Here is a 20,121-nt window from a genome sequence, read left to right as displayed (position 1 = left end):
TGTTAGCAGCAGTAATAGCAGTGATAGCAGCTACTGCAGATGCTACACAATTAAGTACTATGAATAAGTACAACGTACATTAAGTGCGTACATTAAGTGCCAGGACGTACAACATACATTGGTGGGCGGAAGGGACTGGATGGATGCAGAGTGTAGGTGAACTCTGAACAGGCGATCGGTAGGGAGGTCGTTCCACCACTGAGGTCCCAAAACAGAGAAGAGTGTGACTTCGCTGATCGACCTTTGCTTGCTCTTAGCGATGGCGGCACCAGACGTCCAGCTGAGGGGTCGACCCGGGCTGTGTTGTTTGACCGACGCTTGGAGGTAGGCAGGGGCAGTTCCATCCACCGCCTTGTAGGCCGGTACCATCTTCTTGAATCTGATGCGAGCGACTACAGGGAGACTACACACACACATACACACACACAGACACACAGACGCACACACACACACACACACACACTATATTTGCAATATTAGGATCTACATTATTGTTGCACATGTGACCCAGGTAGGGCTCATGATAGGTCGGAGGACAAGGTGGGAGGGGCCAACAGGACAACAGACAGCATTACTAACGACCCGACCTCACGTGAGGCTCTGGGTCTTAAAGATGTTACGCCCCCCCCAGTGTGAGTGTGATTGGACACGCCCACTAGTGATGTCACTATCGCACAGGGAAAGACAGGTTTTCAAATGGCTTGCAACGGCTGATCACCCTCACACCTGACGGCATAACACCCCCCCCCCCCCCCCCCCCCCCCCTTTTAATGTCCAAGCTCTAACGGAACCAAAGTAATAACGTCACCTCCCGTCGTCTCCGGAAGACGGGGCAGCATTTGGGGATTTCTCGGAAACGTGATTGGCTCTTTTAAACTGAAACCGAAAATAGAGGGGACTTTATAAAGGTCTCGCGCCGTGGAGGAGTCAGACGCGGAGAGATGTTGGGTCTGAGCGCGCACAGAGTCCGTCAGAGCCTGGCGGTGGGGGTGGCGGCGGGGGTCGACCTCTACGTGCTCACCGCGGTGGCCTCAAACACGTCCGCGGGTCTGTGGGTCGGCGCCGTGATCAGGTGCGCGTGCCTGCTCACCTTGACCCGGGTCACCGCGGGGCTCAAACCCGTGCTCGTGCGCTTCGCGGTGGTGCACGCTCTGATCGCCCCGGCGTTGGAGAGCGGCCGCGAGCTGCTGTACGGACCCGGCGAGGCGGTGGACTGGGGGGACGTCTGGACCTGGCTCGCCTGCACCGGGGCGGCGGGGGCGGCGGTGCTGTGCTGGGAGCTGTGGGAGCAGTCCACCAGTGGGACCGGAGAGGAGGGGCAGGAGGAGGACAACCGGAAGTCCAGGGAGCTGTTCGTGAGGGTCCTCCGCCTGTACAGACCGGATGTTGGTCTTCTCCTGGGAGCCTTCTCCTTCCTGCTGCTCTCCGTGCTGTGTGAGTAGGCCTACTCACTCCATTTGACTGCTTTTGTACTTGTTGTTGTTGTTGATGGGGGTTGTAGTGTTGTTGTTGTTGTTGATGGGGCTGTGTTGTTGTTGTTGTTTATGGGGGTGTTGGGTTGTTGTTGTTGACGGGTTGCAGTATTGTTGTTGTTGTTGATGGGGTGCAGGGTTGTTGTTGTTGTTGACGGGATGCAATGTTGTTGTTGATGTTGTTGTTGTTGTTGTCCCTGCAGGTGGGATGTTGATCCCGATCTACACCGGCAGGGTGATTGACAGTCTCCGGACCGGGTACCAGGAGCGGGAGTTCCTGGCGGCCATCGTATTCATCAGCATGTACTCCCTGGGCAGGTAGCTCCTCCCCCTCTCCCCCTCCCCCTCTCCCCCCCATGCAGGTAGCTCCTCCCCTCCCCCCTCCCCCTCTGGGCAGGTAGCTCCTCCCCCTCCCTCACTGGGCAGGTAGCTCCTCCCCCTCTCTCACCCTGGACAGGTACTTGATTGACAGACAAAAGCCATGATTTCTTCATCAGTGAGTTTAAATAATTGTCTGTGTGTCTGTGTCTGTGTCTGTGTGTCTGTGTCTGTGTGTGTGTGTGTCTGTGTCTGTGCCTGCGTGTGTCTGTGTCGGTGTGCGTGTGTGTGCGTGTGTGCGTGTGTGTGTGTGTGCGTGTGTGTGTCTGTGCCTGCGTGTGTCTGTGTCGGTGTGTGTGTGTGTGTGTGTGTGTGCGTGTGCGTGTGTGTGTGTGTGCATGTCAGCTCCCTCGGGGCGGGCTGTAGGGGTGGTCTCTTCATGTGTGTGATCGCCAGTTTCACACGGAGAGTGAAACTGGCTCTGTTTGGGGCGCTGGCCAATCAGGACATTGGATTCTTCGAGAGCGTTAAAACAGGTAGCCTCCCGCCGCTAAAGCAATAAACAACAACATAAACAACAATAACAATTATCGCAACAAGATTTTTACTGCATTACTTTCAATTCATGTATGTGTTTTGTTGTGTTATCGTGTTTTGTCGTGGAACCTGCCGTGTTACCCTGGTTACATTCTGGTTAGTATAGTGTTAGCGTCGTTACATTCTGATTAGCGGGATGTTAACGAGGTGTCACCGTGGTTACAGCCTCATTAGCAGGGTGTAAACGGTGTGTTAGCGCGGTGTTACCGTGGTAACAGCCTGGTTAGCACGGTGTTACCAGGGTGTTAGCGTGATGCTAGCACGGTGTTAGCGGGGTGTTAGCGTGATGCCAGCACGGTGTTAGCGGGGTGTTAGCGGGTTGTTAGCCTGATGCCAGCACGGCGTTAGCGGGGTGTTAGCGGGGTGTTAGCGCGATGCCAGCACGGTGTTAGCGGGGTGTTAGCGGGGTGTTAGCGCGATGCCAGCACGGTGTTAGCGGGGTGTTAGCGGGGTGTTAGCGCGATGCCAGCACGGCGTTAGCGGGGTGTGACCGCGGGGACATCCTGGTCACCGTGGTGACGCGGCGTCCGTCCAGGGGAGCTGACCACCCGTCTGTCGGAGGACACCACCCGGATGAGCCGCACGGTGGCGCTGAACATCAACGTGATGCTGAGGACGCTGATCCTCACGCTGGGCACGGTGGGGCTCATGCTCAGTCTCTCCTGGAGCCTCACCCTGTTGGTGCTGCTGGAGACGCCCGTCACCGGCCTCATCGAGCGCCTCTACCACTCCTACCACCAGGTAGGCCTGGTCCTAATGAGTCCTACCCCAGTCCTAGTCCTAACCCCAGTCCTACCCCTAACCCCAGTCCTACCCCCAGTCCTACCCCTAGTCCTACCCCCAGTCCTACCCCCAGTCCTACCCCTACCCCCAGTCCTACCCCCAGTCCTACCCCTACCCCTAGTCCTACCCTCAGTCCTACCCCTACCCCCAGTCCTACCCCCAGTCCTACCCCTAACCCCAGTCCTACCCCCAGTCCTACCCCTAGTCCTACCCCCAGTCCTACCCCTAACCCCAGTCCTACCCCCAGTCCTACCCCTACCCCCAGTCCTACCCCCAGTCCTACCCCTACCCCTAGTCCTACCCTCAGTCCTACCCCTACCCCCAGTCCTACCCCCAGTCCTACCCCTAGTCCTACCCCCAGTCCTACCCCTAGTCCTACCCCTACCCCTATCCCTACCCCCAGTCCTACCCCCAGTCCTACCCCCAGTCCTACCCCTAGTCCTACCCTCAGTCCTACCCCTAGTCCTACCCCTATCCCCAGTCCTACCCCTACCCCTACCCCCAGTCCTACCCCCAGTCCTACCCCTACCCCTAGTCCTACCCCTACCCCTACCCCCAGTCCTACCCCTAGTCCTACCCCTACCCCTACCCCCAGTCCTACCCCCAGTCCTACCCCTAACCCCAGTCCTACCCCCAGTCCTACCCCCAGTCCTACCCCTAGTCCTACCCCCAGTCCTACCCCTAGTCCTACCCCTAGTCCTACCCCTACCCCTAGTCCTACCCCTAGTCCTACCCCTACCCCCAGTCCTACCCCCAGTCCTACCCCTAGTCCTACCCCCAGTCCTACCCCCAGTCCTACCCCTAGTCCTCCCTTTAGCCCCCCCCCAGCAGGTAGGCCTAACCCCTGATGATGTCATGGTTCCCAGAGGCTGACGGAGGAGGTGCGTGACTCGGTTGCCCGGGCCAACGCGGCGGCCAATGAGGCGGTGTCGGGGGTGTGGCTTGTGAGGAGCTTCCACGCAGAGTGTGGGGAGGCCCGTCGCTATGACGACCGGCTGATGGACACACACCGGCTGAAGACCCTCAGAGACCGCGTCCGGGCGGCCTACCTGCTGGCCCGCAGGGTGAGAGGGGGGGGGGTGTGTGTGTTTGTGTGTGTGTGTGTGTGTGTGTGTGTGTGTGTGTGTGTGTGTTTGTGTGTGTGTGTGTGTATTCAATAGCGTAGAGCTAAAAATTTGCTGATGACATCGACGGGGGCCAGCGCCGGCATATCGCCGGGCCCTGGGGGCGTTCTATTACTACACATCAACATTTGATTGGCTGTTTACACACGTCAGTCAAATGTATTATCCAATGGGAGGTGGCAGCTTCAGCGAAAGGGTAGCAATACTTTTAGCGCTGGCCCCGCCGGGCCATGTGACCTAGCTGTGGTGTGTTATTCAGCTGAGCTCAGCCTTATGAAAAAAACGGATTTCCTCCTGGAATTATGTTGTAAGTACTGAAAAAAATGTGGAATTAAGATGCGTTCAGACACAAATTAATGTAATTTTGAAAAAAAGAATATATATATATATTATTTAGATTTTGACAGGGCCTGCAGAGAAGGCTGATTCTGTGTGTGTGTGTCTGCATGTCTGTGTGTGTGATTGTTTGTGTGTGTGTGTGTGTGTGTGTTTGTGTGTGTGTGTGTGTGTGTGTGTGTGTGTCTGTATGTGTATTTATGTAATTTTAAATACGTGTGCATTTATATATCTATGTCTGTGTGTTGGTGTTTGCGTGTTGGTGTTTGTGTGTATGTGTTTGTCTATGTCTGTGATTGTCTGTCTGTGTGTGTGTGTGTGTCTGTTTGTGTTTGTGTGCGTGCGTGTCTGTGTGTTTGTCTGTGTGTGCTTGTCTGTGTGTGTGTGTGTGTGTGTGTGTTTGTGTGTGTGTGTGTTTGTGTGTGTCTGTGTGTGTGTGTTTGTGTGTGTGTGTTTGTCTGTGTGTGTGTGTTTGTGTGTGTCTGTGTGTGTGTGTGTTTGTGTGTGTGTGTTTGTCTGTGTGTGTGTGTGCTTGTCTGTGTGTGTGTGTGTGTGTGTCTGTGTGTGTGTGTGTCTGTGTGTGTGTGTGTGTGTGTGTGTCTGTGTGTGTGTGTGTGTGTGTGTGTGTGTGTGTGTGTAGCTCTCAGGCCTCTCCATGCAGCTAGCCCTGCTGGTCTACGGCAGAGCGGTGATCCAGAGAGGTCACATGACCACCGGCACCCTGCTCACCTTCCTCCTCTACCAGGGGGACCTGGGGAACAACATCAGGGTACCTCCCGCTCCACCTCCTGCTTCTCCTCCTGCTCTTCCACTTCCTCCTCCTCCTCCTCCCCTTCTCCTCCTCCTCCTGCTCCTGCTCCCTCCACCTCCTCCTCTAGACCCAACACCCTGGACCTGACCAGGACCCACCAGACTAGTCTAGACCAGACCACTTCTTGATCAGACCAGACCAAACAGATGGCTTCCAGACCTGACTAGACTAGTCCGGACCGGATCAGGGCATGATAGACCAGACCTGACTAGACTAGTCCGGACCGGATCATGGCATGATAGACCAGACCAGACTAGACTAGTCCGGACCGGATCACGGCATGATAGACCAGACCAGACTAGACTAGTCCAGACCGGACCGGGGCATGATAGACCAGACCATACTAGACTAGTCCGGACCGGATCAGGGCATGATAGACCAGACCAGACTAGACTAGTCCAGACCGGACCGGGGCATGATAGACCAGACCAGACTAGACTAGTCCGGACCGGATCAGGGCATGATAGACCAGACCAGACTAGACTAGTCCAGACCGGACCGGGGCATGATAGACCAGACCAGACTAGACTAGTCCGGACCGGATCAGGGCATGATAGACCAGACCAGACTAGACTAGACTAGACTAGACTAGTCCAGGTTAGACCAGGGCATGATAGACCAGTCCAGACCAGACCAGGGCATGATAGACCAGACCAGACTAGACTAGTTCAGACCGGACCAGGGCATGATAGACCACCCCGGACTAAGACCCCTTCCTTCCGTTCTCCAGACCCTGATCACCATCTTCGGGGACATGCTGACCTCGGTGGGGGCGTCCAAGAAGGTGTTTGAGTACCTGGACCGGACGCCCCAGTGCACTATGGGTAATCTGGCCCCGGAGCAGCTGAGGGGTCACGTGACCTTCAGCGACCTACGCTTCGCCTACCCCTCCCAGCCTGACGCCCCCGTCTTGCAGGTATCACCATCCATCACTCATCACCGTCCATCACTCATCACCATCCATCACTCATCACCATCCATCACTCATCACCGTCCATCACTCATCACCATCCATCACTCATCACCATCCATCACTCAACACCATCCATCACTCAACACCGTCCATCACTCAACACCGTCCATCACTCATCACCATCCATCACTCATCACCATCCATCACTCATCACCATCCATCACTCATCACCATCCATCACTCAACACCATCCATCACCGTCCATCACTCATCACCATCCATCACTCATCACCATCCATCACTCATCACCGTCCATCACTCAACACCGTCCATCACTCAACACCGTCCATCACTCATCACCATCCATCACTCATCACCGTCCATCACTCATCACCGTCCATCACTCATCACCATCCATCACTCATCACCATCCATCACTCAACACCGTCCATCACTCATCACCATCCATCACTCATCACCGTCCATCACTCATCACCATCCATCACTCATCACCATCCATCACTCATCACCGTCCATCACTCAACACCGTCCATCACTCAACACCGTCCATCACTCATCACCATCCATCACTCATCACCGTCCATCACTCATCACCGTCCATCACTCATCACCGTCCATCACTCATCACCGTCCATCACTCAACACCGTCCATCACTCATCACCATCCATCACTCATCGTCGTCCATCACTCATCACCGTCCATCACTCATCACCATCCATCACTCATCACCATCCATCACTCAACACCATCCATCACTCAACACCGTCCATCACTCAACACCGTCCATCACTCATCACCATCCATCACTCATCACCATCCATCACTCATCACCATCCATCACTCATCACCATCCATCACTCAACACCATCCATCACCATCCATCACTCATCACCATCCATCACTCATCACCGTCCATCACTCATCACCATCCATCACTCAACACCGTCCATCACTCAACACCGTCCATCACTCATCACCGTCCATCACTCAACACCATCCATCACTCATCACCTGTCTACCACTCATCACCTGTCTACCACTCATCACCTGTTTACCACTCATCACCATCCATCCCCCCCTCAGGGCTTCAACCTGGACCTGAAGCCCGGGACGCTGACCGCCCTGGTGGGGGTCTCCGGGGGGGGGAAGACCACCTGCGCCAGCCTGCTGCAGACCCTCTACCGGCCACAGCACGGGGCCATCCTCCTGGACGGACAACCCATCTGCTCCTATCAGCACCACTACCTCCACCGGAAGGTGTGTGACAGGGACGGTGTCACAGTGTCACAGTGTGACAGTGACGGTATCCCAGTGACGGTGTCACAGTGACGGTGTCACAGTGTGACAGTGACGGTATCACAGTGACGGTGTCACAGTGACGGTGTCACAGTGACGGTGTTCCAATGTTACAGTGCCGGCGGAACCTTTCTCTCCCCCTGTGCTGCAGGTGTCTGTGGTCACCCAGGAGCCAGTGATTTTCTCCGGGTCCATCAGAGACAACATCGCCTACGGTCTTCCTGACTGTTCCCTGGACGACGTCCAGCAAGCGGCCGAAAAGGCCAACGCCCACAACTTCATCAGCCAATTGGAGAAAGGCTACGACACAGGTAGATTTGACGGGACCAGCAGGTGTTGGGGAGAGGCCGTCAGACCACAGACTAACCCCCTGGTTGTACCACAGAGGTAGGCGAGAGAGGAGGACTGTCCAAGAGCGAGAAGCACAGGGTTGCCATAGCGAGGGCCCTGGTCCGAAGGCCGCAGGTGCTGATCTTGGACGAGTTCACCAGCTCCCTGGACGCCGACAGCGAGGTCAAGGTACCGAGATCTAAACTGGCCTCATCTGAACTGGCTTTGTCTAAACTGGCTCCATCTAAACTGGCCTCATCTGAACTGGCTTTGTCTAAACTGGCTAAAGTGTTTAAACCTAAACTGGCTGAATCTAAACAGGATTAATCTAAATTGCTTGAATATAAACTGGCTAAATCTAAGAGGGTTTCATCGAAACTTGCTGAATCCAAGTCGTAGCTCACATTGTCATAAAAGTAGTTTTCTCTAAAACAATGTTTGATTTGTAAACATTAAGCCATCTTCCTCACATGAATGTCACATTTAAAGTTACATACCTTATAATTGTAATCTAGATTACATTTCAAACCAATTTAAATAACATTTTAAGAAACATTACCTTTCAATGGCAATAGTAAGGTTACATTCAGAGTTCAGATTTTTCAATAAATTAATAGTTCATCGCTTTGGACTTGAAATTAAAGGAGCATTATATTAATATTATGACTGTACTGAATTGAGTATTAAGTAAAGTATTTTTGTACTTTGACGATAACATATATTAGACATCAAACAGCAGCCCGGGTGGTGACATCACAGTCTGTCCACAGGTCCTCAAGGCCCTGAGCTCTGGCCCCGCCCCCACCCGGCTGGTCATCGCCCATAGGCTGAAGACGGTGGAGGAGGCCGATCACATCGCTGTGATTGGCCAGGGCCGAGTGCTGGAGCAGGGCAGCCACCGGGAGCTGATGGAGGCCAGGGGGTCATACTACCAACTCTGGGAAAAACTCTTCTAGGAGACGGGGGGCTCGTTGCCACGGTGACCGGCCCCTGGGCGACGCCATGCGTTCCGCCAGGTGGTGACATCACTAGCGGCAGAGGAGACATTTGAACCCAGGGGCCCCGCCCTGGTGGTCTGCCACTGGGCCTTACCCCTAACCCCTACATCCTGACCTCAGGGAGACCTCTGGTGACCTCTGGGTGACCTCAGAAGAACGTCTGCTTCATGTTTCAGTTATACAGAGCGTTACTGTACGTTCACACCAAAAGATGTAAAAGATGCAAAATCGCACAATAGCTCAAAACGAAAGGCTGTCCAAAATATTTATATTGCTCTTATCGCTCATCGCGTGAACCATTTGAACCTTTTATCTTGCTCCTCAATACATTCCAATTGGTTGTTGGGTCATTTACAGATAAATCGCTGATAGCTATTTGCATAAAGTTGAGCTGTTTCCAAATCTCATTTACAGCTTTACAGCTTTACAGCTATCGCTCAAGCGTTTTATCGCTCATGTCTAATAGAAAGTCAATGGCCATTTGTCACTCGTAACGCTTCATAGCTTTTGGTGTGAACGTACAGTTAGACCGGAGGAGTGTTGCATCATGGGTGTTTGGGTGGTGTTGACCTCTGATGTGAATAAAGGTAGTCTAAAGCGTGTGTGTATGTGTGTGTGGCAGAGTGAGGAGAGCGTCAGGAGACCGGGGAGGGGGGGGAGGTCCCAGTGTCTCCGGCGTGACGTTCACAGCCGAGGCCAGAACCTTCACCAAACATCCTGCTTCCCCATTGGCCGGTTCAGGATCCGATGCCGCTCACAGCTTATGATCAGGGGTCAGAGGTCCTTTGCTCCAGGAGGCCTACACTGTGGCATTGGGGATCGAACCCAGAACCTCGCCTCCCCGGTACCCTTTGCCGTTTTATTCAAACCATATCTGCTCAAGAATCACCGCTTTTACATTTTGAGTCACCACTCTACTGTTTTTATTTTATCAATCTGTAAATGTTTCCAATTTAAGACTTGAAATTATTTTGAATTAAAATATGAATCTAAAACCATTGATATCGTCTTCCTGATTCCTGACTGGTCAGACTGGTTTGGCTGGCTGGGTCACATTATTGGCTGGCTGGGTCACATGGTTGGCTGGCTGGGTCACATGGTGTGAAAGGTGTGCCCCTGGTCATGTGTTAGATGGGTGTCAGTTGGACACTACCTAGTAGTACAAAGGCTCAGTACTGTGTCTCAGTCATTTCTTCAATGCTTTCTGAAAACTCCTCAACCCCGTTTAGTATGACCCTTTACATTGTGTCATCAACATTCACATCAGTACCAGCAGTTTGTAAGTAATCTCTCAGTAATTGATATGTCATATTTTGGTTCTCAAAATTCACCAGATTGATGCATTTCAATTCAATCTATTCAAAATTTGGGGTTGGGGTCATGCCCCCCCGACCCCCCCTACAGGATGGCGGGGCCCCCCACTATAGCCCCCAAACATCCTGTTGGAAACACTGTTTGAAGTGCATTATGGGTATTGGGCGCTGCCCTTCATAGGGGAAAGCATTCGTTCAAAATGGCGACGCCCTCAGAGTGCGCTGTGTAGGGAGGAAGTGAAGCAGGCCCCCCCCCCCCCCCCGAGGAAGAAGAGGAAGAAGAGGAACTGCCAACTTTTTTATAACAATTATCAATGAGGCAAAGGGTAACACAAAGCTGATCTGGGAACAGATTAAGAATGTAATGGGAATTAGTCACAGGCCTAGGAAGCAGTTAGAGCTGAATCTGAATGGTAAATTAATGCAAGATCCAGCACAACTAGCTGTAGCTTTTAATGAATATTTTATAAATTCTGTGGCTGAAATTGCACAGAATTTTCCTTCAACAACTGCAAAAATTCTAGAAGTAGATGACAGCAAGCCTTCTTTCAGCATTCAACCTATTTCTGAACTTAAAACTCAAGCAATAATTAATTCTCTTAAGATCTCAACAGCAAAGGATATTTATGGTATGGATTCTAAAATGCTTAAATCTCTGCAAGAACACCTAGCCTACCCCATCACACAAACTATCAACCAGTCAGTACGACAGGGGATATTCCCAACAACCTGGAAGACAGCAATTGTTACTCCTATATTCAAGTCAGACGACCCTCAGAACATATGTAACTACCGCCCAATCAGTATTTTACCTATAATTTCCAAGGTTGCTGAGAAATGTGTATCAGAGCAGCTTGTTTCTTTTATAAATAATGGTCCATTTACTCTTCATCCCATGCAGTTTGGCTTCAGGGCCCACCACTCTGCGGGAACAGCTAACTGTTTCTTCTTAGAGGAGGTCCGAGCAATGGTCGACAAGGGAGGTGTTGTTGGGGCTGTGTTTTAAGACCTTCGTAAAGCTTTCGACACAGTCAACCATCAGGTCCTTATTGCCAAACTGTCTGCTTTTAACTTCTCACCTTTAACACTCAAATGGGTTGAGTCATATTTAACTGGTAGAAGTTAACATGTTTTTGTGAACAATCAACGTTCACCAGCTCTTAACTTATGCACTGGGGTACCACAAGGATCGATACTTGGCCCGCTTTTGTTTAGTCTGTATATTAATGATCTGCCGTTGGTTTGCCCTGATATCAAAATACAAATGTATGCAGACGACACTGTAGTATATGTGCATGCCAAAACAAAAGATCTGGCTGCTGCTAAACTCACCACAGCTATGGACCAGATCACTAATTGGCTAAACCATTCCTGCCTCCAACCTAATGTTAATAAAACCGTAGGAATGTTATTTACCAAAAGACAATGTAACACCATGTCGAACATAACAATATCAGGTCAAAACATAAGTATTGTGCCACGATTTAAGTATCTGGGCATTATCATTGATTCTGCTCTTTCTTTTAAAGCACACATTAAGAAAGTGTGCAACAGGGTCAAGTTTAGCCTAGCCAATTTTAAATATATTAGAAATTCCCTAACTTTTAATGTTGCCAAACTTTACATGGATGCCATGATTATGTCACATCTTACATACTGTATGACAAGCTGGGGGCAAACTAACAGTTTGTCATTGAAGCCATTAGCAACTCTTTATAAGAGAACACTCAAAGTGTTGGACCAGAAGCCTAACAGTTCACATCATTGTAATATATTAAATAACCATAAACTGCTGAGCTGGGAAGATGTAATCAAATATAAAAACATCTGCCTGGTTTTCAAAATTCTGCATAGAACCGCTCCTCCTCCTTTAAAGTCGTTCGTAATCCAACGTAACAGCAGCAATCAGATCACCAGAAGCGCCACACGGGGTGACCTTCTAATCCCATTTAGAAAAAGCACATTTGGACAACAATCATTTTCTGTTAGAGCAATACAAAATTGGAATTCACTGCCTACCACTATCAATGATATACATACATATTCCACCTTTACAGCACACCTTAAAACATGGCTGTCCGACAACTATAATTGCACACATTAATTTCTGTCAGACGTGATGTGTGCGTTTGATGTAACATAGTCTTAGTCATTGCTGCTGCCGCTCCATCTCTGCTACCTGCCTGCATGTTCTGCCCTATGTGCTTTCAATGTGATCTTTGTGGCCTATTTTCCCTTGTCTCCTGTGTGTTTGTGTTGTTGTTGCATGAACTGCCTTGATATCTTTGCCATCATCTGTGCTTGCCTGTTTGTTCTTGCTCCAACTGTGTGCAATATGTTTGTTTGTCTTTTTCCCCTTTTTGCTCAGGCCTGCTGTAATTATAAATGTAATGTATATATTTTTTTTTTACTGTTATGTATTGTAGGTTGCCTACTGACAACTGGCTGGGGACTACAGCTGGAAATTAGCAAAATAGGCTAAATCTGCTCCTTCTCAAAGGGGACTGTCCACAAAACTATAAACAAATAAACTAAACTAAACTAAAACTAAACTAAACACCGGCGGCCATCTTACGGTGCACCCAACACGCCAAAACACTAAATGGCTTCCGGTGGACTGGAGCTGTCATGTTGGGCGGAGCATCTAGCCTGGGCCACCATGGTGACAAACTCCACCATCTTAGAGTGTGTGTGTGTGTGTGTGTGTGTGTGTGTGTGTGTGTGTGTGTGTGTGTGTGTGTGTGTGTGTGTGTGTGTGTGTGTGTGTGTGTGTGTGTGTGTGTGTGTGTGTGTGTGTGTGTGTGTGTGTGTGTGTCACTGCAGGAAAGTCCCTCTCTCAAGCTTTCTGTTTCTTTACAGCGCTGGTTATACCAATCCCCCCCACCACACACACACAGAGGGGTTAGACAGTACAGAGACAGGTCATTAAGGAGCAGGTAGGGGTTAGACAGTACAGAGACAGGTCATTGAGGAGCAGGTAGGGGTTAGACAGTACAGAGACAGGTCATTAAGGAGCAGGTAGGGGTTAGACAGTACAGAGACAGGTCATTAAGGAGCAGGTAGGGGTTAGACCAGTGTTTCTCAACCTTTTGTCAGTCACGGTACCCTTTACATGAATGAAAAATCTCAAGGCACCCCAAACTTTCTTTCTTTCTTTTTTTTTTTTTTTTAATATAGATTAACATTCAAATACATACTGTCTCTGAAGACCAACAAATGCATAACACATGTACATATGCATAACACATGCATAACAAATGCATACTACAACACGCACGCACACCCACCCACCCATCCACACACCCACCCATCCACACACCCACACCCACTTTTTACACACTTTTTACACATTTTATATTAAACAAATCGTTTTATTATGGTTATTTATACTGGTTTTAAATTAGATAAGGGAGGTGATAACAGCAGGCTAGTGCACATTTTAACTAACTATTTACATATCAAACAAAACTTTTAATCCTAAATTACACACACACACACACACACACACACACACACACACACACACACACACACACACACACACACACACACACACACACACACACACACACACACACAGAGGAGTGTGACTTACACTCAGTGAGAGACTTGGGCCTGCGAGGAAGCACACAACCGCTCTATTCTTGCAGGAATGGATGAGAGACACACACGTAGCTCCTGGTCCACAGCTCTCAGGCGTTCTCTGTACTTGTTCTTGATGCAAGTTAAGGTCGAAAAGCTCAGTTCACACAAGTATGTCGTGGCAAAGGGTAACAGTATGTCAACGGCGCTACTTGACAATGTTGGGTATTCCTTTTCCAAAGATATCCAAAATGTATCCAATGCCATATCTTGAAATTGCATCCGTAATGTACGATCTTCTCTCATCTCTGCCAGCTGCTCCTGTGCCTGCATTGGCAGTTCAGACATTAGACTAGTACAGAGACAGGTCATTGAAGAGCAGGTAGGGGTTAGACAGTACAGAGACAGGTCATTGAGGAGCAGGTAGGTGTTAGACAGGTCCTTAAGGAGCAGGTAGGGGTTAGGCAGTTCAGAGACGGGTCATTAAGGAGCAGGTAGGGGTTAGACTGTACAGAGACAGGTCATTTAGGAGCAGGTAGGGGTTAGACAGCATACAGACTGGTCAATAAGGAGCAGGTAGGGGTTAGACAGTACAGAGACAGGTCATTAAGGAGCAGGCAGGGGTTAGACAGTACAGAGACAGGTCATTAAGGAGCAGGTAGGGGTTAGACAGTAGAGAGACAGGTCATTAAGGAGCAGGTAGGGATTAGAAAGTACACAGACAGGTCATTTAGGAGCAGGTCTGGTCTTGACTGGATTTCATAATCAGACGATCAAATAACTCAACCAGGTTTACAACCCTTTCATTGCACATACCCTCATGCACGCCCACACCCACGTGCACGCCCCAACGAGGGAGGGGAACGAGAGGACAAAGAGAAGCTGACTACACTGGCTGCCATCTTACGGTGAACCCAACACACCAAAACACAAAATGGCATCCGGTGGAGCCGAGTAGTCATGTTGGGAGGAGCATGTAGCGTGGGTCACCATGGTTACATTCTCCGCCATCTTAGATATTATGAGATTCATGTTTGTGTGGGTGAGTAACTGCAGGAAAGTCCCTCTCTCTCTCTCTCTGCGCTGGTTTCATCTATCCAGACACACCCACCCACACACACACACACACACACACACACACACACACACACACACACACACACACACACACACACACACACACACACACACACACACACACACACACACACACACACACCCGGTCTGACAACTTTGGCGCCCCAGGTGTGAATGTTGAGAATGAGCTGAGCATAGGCAAATGATCATAGTTCTATAACATAAGTTAAAATAAGTTATCAAAGACCAGAACATGTGACAGAACATCAATTATTTGACATCATAACATTATTAGAGCTATATAAATTCAATCAATTAATTATTATTATTATTATTTTACACTGCCCCAGCCTTGCAGTCGGGATGTGGTTCACCAGGTTAAATACTGTTTGGTGTAATTTCCAATAATTAATAAGCCAGTAAGCATTCGGCCTATTAACACGTGACATGCGACTCATATCAGATCTCACAACCACGCGCGTCTGTTGTTTGGCTGAACGGCGTCGTCACGCGCTCCTCGAACCCTAACGACCAAAACCATCCGGTTCAGAGGAAACCACCTGATTTCCTGGAACTCCAGCGCCCGGCCGACAGAGCTGAACCCGGGGAGGAGGGTCAAGACTGACCTCTGATGGCGGCTGTGGGCACTGCAGGTGAATTCATACCATAATACAATAATAATAAAAGCGTTCGTTTGGGGTCATGTGGGGACGCTGAGAAGAAGTAAGACGCGATCACTGCCTGGTGGTCGGATGGGACACTGCAGCTAAGCGTTCTCTGACTTCTTTGAGCAACAACAAACACAAAGCGTTATAAAAATTGAACAGTATTTATTTCAGTTATCATATACGTGGTACCAATATAGGGTTTAATGATTACAAAAATAGGAAGGTACAAAAACGCTAGATATTATCGCATGAGAAACCCAAAAGAGTTGGTTCGAACAAGAAGAAGCTCCAATCTACTGTCACTCCACCAGACCGGCAGGTTTATTAAATAAAATGTAAATCTTACACGAAAGGCTCTCAGCTGTTTTAAACCTCAAACTAGTTGAATTAGGACACAGACAAGGACATTGACTCGATATGCTTCTATTCTGTGTTTCGATATTAGATTTGTTTTTACTTGCACATATATCTATATTCTTTATAATAAAAAAAGAACTTTAATACATTTTACAGAGCTTATTTAACAGCCTATTCATTACTCGAAAAGCAAGATGAATGACAGCCGTAAGGTCAGTTGCTGAACAGCGGCCTCCAACGGCCAGAGAGGGACATTACTATGAAGGTATTATTGTAGCAAAGTCTTAAGCATCTGTAACTGCATATTTTGACTGCGTACACTAAAGTCACAGTAAATTTGAAGTAAATATTTATTTTGCATGTGTACTCTAAAGTCACAAATGTGTAACAGTACATTTGAAGTCGTAAATATTTTTTCTACCATTGTAAACACAAAATAGGGTCTACGAGTTCACAAGTCTGGGTTACAGGTGCACAAATCATTTTGCTACAATCATTGCAGCGCAGTTGGTGCAAAACACATTTGCACACCCGTGTTTCATAATCTGAGAACATGCCCAAAATGTGTGCATTCGTAAACCCAAATGTGAACTAATGCATCAGAAGTTGCACGTCTGTGAAAAAATTCCTCATAAATAAAATGATATAGAACGCTATGTTGATTCAGCATTTTAATGAGCGAGCACAAGTCCATCGTTACAACTGCTCGAATCTGCTGCTACGAGTCTCAGCCTTGGGTTTTTTTGCAGGTAGTTTTGCAACACGTCTAGGTGGTACATGTGCAGCAAAAGTGATTTGTATCCGTATGAGGTAGAGCGTCCGTGGGCGGGACAAAATTGCAGCAGTAACCAATGAAATGCTTGGATGGTTCCAGTGTAGTTTGAAAAATGCACCCCCTGCCGGCGACTTTCATTGGTTAATGCTGCAATTTTGTCCCTCCCACGGACGCTCTGCTTGATACGGATACGAATCACTTTTGCTACACTTGTACCACACGTGTTGCAAAATTATCTGCAAGAAAAAAGACAGCTGAGACTCGTAGCAGCAGATTCGAGCAGTTGTATCGATGGACGTGTGATCGCGCATTAAAATGTTCATTGAACATAGCGATCTATATAATTTAATTTGTGAGGAAATATTTCACAGATGTGCAACTTCTGATGCATTAGTTCACATTCGGGTTTACGAATGCACACATTTTGGGCATGTTCTCAGATTGTGAAACACGGGTGTGCGAATGTGATAGCACCAACTGCGCTGCAATGATTGTAGCAAAAGGAGTGCACCTGTAACCCAGACTTTTGAACTCGTAGACCCTATTTTGTGTTTACAATGGTAGAAAAAATATTTATGACTTCAAATGTACTGTTACACATTTGTGACTTTAGAGTACACATGCAAAATAAATATTTACGACCTCAAATTTACTGTGACTTTAGTGTACACATTCAAAATCTGCAGTTACAGATGCTTAAGACTTTTGCTACAATAATACCTTCATACATTACACTCAGACGCTCGCCCTGTACTGGAACGTAAGGTAACATAACGAAAAGTAATGTAACATAATGTAAGGTGCTGTAACGTAACGTAACGTAACGTAATGTAATGTAATGCATTTTATTGTAATGTACTGTACTGTAACGTAATGTAACATAATGTAATGTGACGTAATGTAACATAATGTATTTTACTGTAATGTACTGTAATGTAATGTATTGTAATTGAATGATTGTATTGTCATGTAATGTATTTTGTAACGTTGGATAAAGGTTTATCTGGAGTAGAAAACAGTCTCTGGTTGTGATCGTTGTATCAAAGCGCAGTTGGGTTTCAGTTTGTGTGCATGTGTGTATTTAATAGTGTGTGTGTGTTTGTGTGAGTGTGTGTTTGTGCGTGTGTCTCTCTCTCAGCGGGCAGGGGGGATGAAGGCTGAGGGTCTCATCTTCATCTCTGTGAATGGAACCGAGAAATCCTTCCCCTTCCATGTGGTCCAGATCAGCCCCTGATACACACACACACACACACACACACACACACACACACACACACACACAAATGCAACATAAACAAATCAAATGAGTCAAAAAGCGTACAGTCAGGACATTTCTAACCTTAATGTGAACTAAGCTACGGCGACATCTGCCCACTTCCTGGCCAAGCCCCTCCCCCTGCTATCCCTTCCTGTTGGACCTGGTGCCCCTCCCCGCTGCAGTACAGGCCCCTCCCCCTGCCATACAGGCTCCTCCCCCTGCACCCCGTCCTGTGGTACCTGGTGCCCCTCCCCCTGCCGTACAGGCCCCTCCCCCTGTGCTACCTGGTGCCGCTCTCCGTTGCCGTACAGGCCGTTGAGGTTGGCCTCGTGGCAGTTCCGGTACCACCAGCCGCCGCGGTACGACACGGCACAGCGCGTGATGGAGGGGGCGGGGTCGGGGTCCCGGTCCCGCGTGGAGAACAGCCGGCCACTGTGATAGGACATGGAGTCACCTGACCAGGAGACAGGAAGTCAGCAAGGGGGCACGCAGAGGCTAGCCTCTACTGACCTTTCTGTTGAGGCTAGCTGTTTAGAGGCTAGCTCTTAAAGGCTAGCTGTTTAGAGGCTAGCACTTTAGAGGCTAGCACTTTAGAGGCTAGGTCTTTAAAGGCTAGCTCTTTAGAGGCTAGCTGTTTAGAGGCTAGCTCTTTAGAGGCTAGCACTTTAGAGGCTAGGTCTTTAAAGGCTAGCTCTTTAGAGGCTAGCTCTTTAAAGGCTAGCACTTTAGAGGCTAGCTCCCTAAACTTCATCGGTGGCATGTTGTTTTAAATATTGCCGCTGTAAAGGATTATGGAATACCACTATCTCCTTTCCTTTCATTCAGGTTGCTCAGGAGTAACTTATGCTAAAGGAGGGTTAAAGGAAGCATCGATGCACCTTTATTAAGCATTTTTAGAATTCAAACCACCTTTCCTATGAGTACTTCTGGGTCATCTCGTTAGGAAAGGAAATTTCTTATGCAAAAAAGAGAATCAGTAGAGGCCCTAGGCCTTTGGAGGCTAGCTCTGTGAGGCTAGCCCTTAGAGGCTAGCCCATAGAATTTAGCTCTTAGAGGCTAACTCTTATAGGCTAGCCCTTAGAGGCTAGCTCTTAGAGGCTAGGTCTTAGAGGCTAGCCCTTAGAGGCTAGCGCTAAGAGGCTAGCCCTTAGAGGCTGGCTCTTAGAGGCTAGCCCTTAGAGGCTGGCTGTTAGAGGCTAGCACTTAGAGGCTGGCTGTTAGAAGCTATTTCTTAGAGGCTGGCCCTCAGAAGCTAGCTCTTAGAGGCTCGCTCCTAGAGGCTAGCTGGTCCCAGTCGGTACCGGCGGTGCCGCTGTATCCCGCCACGCTGAGCCGGTAGTTCCTCTTGGCGACCTGGAAGGTGGAGTAGAGGGCGTAGGCCGCCTCCTCCCCGACACGGAGGTCCACCCTGAGGCTCATAGCGGCCCCCGAGGTCAGCAGGTGGAGGTTATCCAGACCTAGGGGCGGAGAGGTCAGAGGTCAGCAGGTGGAGGTTATCCAGACCTAGGGGCGGAGAGGTCAGAGGTCAGAAGGATGCTGGTGTCAGTAGGGTGGCGTGTCAGTAGGGTGCCGTGTCTGTAGGGTGCCGTGTCTGTAGGGTGCCGTGTCAGTAGGGTGCCGTGTCTGTAGGGTGCCGTGTCAGTAGGGTGCCGTGTCTGTAGGGTGCCGTGTCTGTAGGGTGCCGTGTCAGTAGGGTGCCTTGTCTGTAGGGTGCCGTGTCTGTAGGGTGCCGTGTCTGTAGGGTGCTGTGTCAGTAGGGTGCCGTGTCTGTAGGGTGCTGTGTCAGTAGGGTGCTGTCTCACCCAGCCAGAACTCCCCCCCCAGCTCTCCAAAGCCCTTGACGTAGTCCTTCCAGCCCCTGAAGAAATCTACGGAGCCATCCCTCCTCCTCTGGAACACCTGCCCAAAGAAGGATGATAAAGACGATAGTGACGCTAATTATACCATCATTAATACGATACAAACAGTCAAAATCATCACAACGTATCGTTGATTAGTTTGTGCGTTTAGTAGTTAGTGTGTGTGTGTGTGTAGTTAGTGTGTGTGTGTAGTAAGTGTGTAGTTAGTGTGTAGTTAGTGTGTGTAGTCAGT

General features: G+C 49.2%; 2 protein-coding genes across 2 annotated transcripts in view; one reads left to right on the top strand and one right to left on the bottom strand.

Moving 5' to 3' along the window:
- The first annotated feature begins 900 nt into the window (after nucleotides 1–900).
- On the top strand, nucleotides 901–9,998 carry tap2a (transporter associated with antigen processing, subunit type a). Its single transcript, XM_079750050.1, has 11 exons — nucleotides 901–1,434; nucleotides 1,676–1,790; nucleotides 2,196–2,326; nucleotides 2,923–3,128; nucleotides 4,037–4,234; nucleotides 5,271–5,399; nucleotides 6,172–6,357; nucleotides 7,460–7,633; nucleotides 7,824–7,983; nucleotides 8,058–8,191; nucleotides 8,773–9,998. The coding sequence occupies exons 1-11, from the start codon at nucleotides 942–944 to the stop codon at nucleotides 8,956–8,958; spliced, it is 2,112 nt and encodes a 703-aa protein (XP_079606176.1). The 5' UTR covers nucleotides 901–941; the 3' UTR covers nucleotides 8,959–9,998.
- Nucleotides 9,999–17,906: 7,908 nt separating this feature from the next.
- LOC307084788 (uncharacterized protein) overlaps nucleotides 17,907–20,121 on the bottom strand; it is a gene marked incomplete at both ends in the record, with an annotated part of 10,069 nt that continues 7,854 nt past the window's right edge. Inside the window, 3 exons of the mRNA XM_079749291.1 lie at nucleotides 17,907–18,002; nucleotides 18,315–18,484; nucleotides 19,332–19,487. Coding sequence (XP_079605417.1) covers nucleotides 17,907–18,002; nucleotides 18,315–18,484; nucleotides 19,332–19,487 — 422 coding nt within the window. The remainder of the gene's footprint in view (nucleotides 18,003–18,314; nucleotides 18,485–19,331; nucleotides 19,488–20,121) is intronic.

This window comes from Pollachius pollachius (genome assembly GCF_949987615.1).
Source record: "Pollachius pollachius genome assembly, chromosome: 13".
NCBI classification, from domain to species: Eukaryota; Metazoa; Chordata; class Actinopteri; order Gadiformes; family Gadidae; genus Pollachius; species Pollachius pollachius.
The sequence above is the reverse complement of the archived record's forward strand: the minus strand, read 5'-3'. Positions and strand labels throughout refer to the sequence as shown.

Coding starts and splice junctions, on each gene's coding strand:
- tap2a (XM_079750050.1), top strand. CDS start 942: ATGTTGGGTCTGAGCGCGCACAGAGTCCGTCAGAGCCTGGCGGTGGGG. Junction 1,791..2,195: donor AGCATGTACTCCCTGGGCAG/GTAGCTCCTCCC, acceptor TGTGCATGTCAG/CTCCCTCGGGGCGGGCTGTA. Junction 4,235..5,270: donor CCTACCTGCTGGCCCGCAGG/GTGAGAGGGGGG, acceptor GTGTGTGTGTAG/CTCTCAGGCCTCTCCATGCA.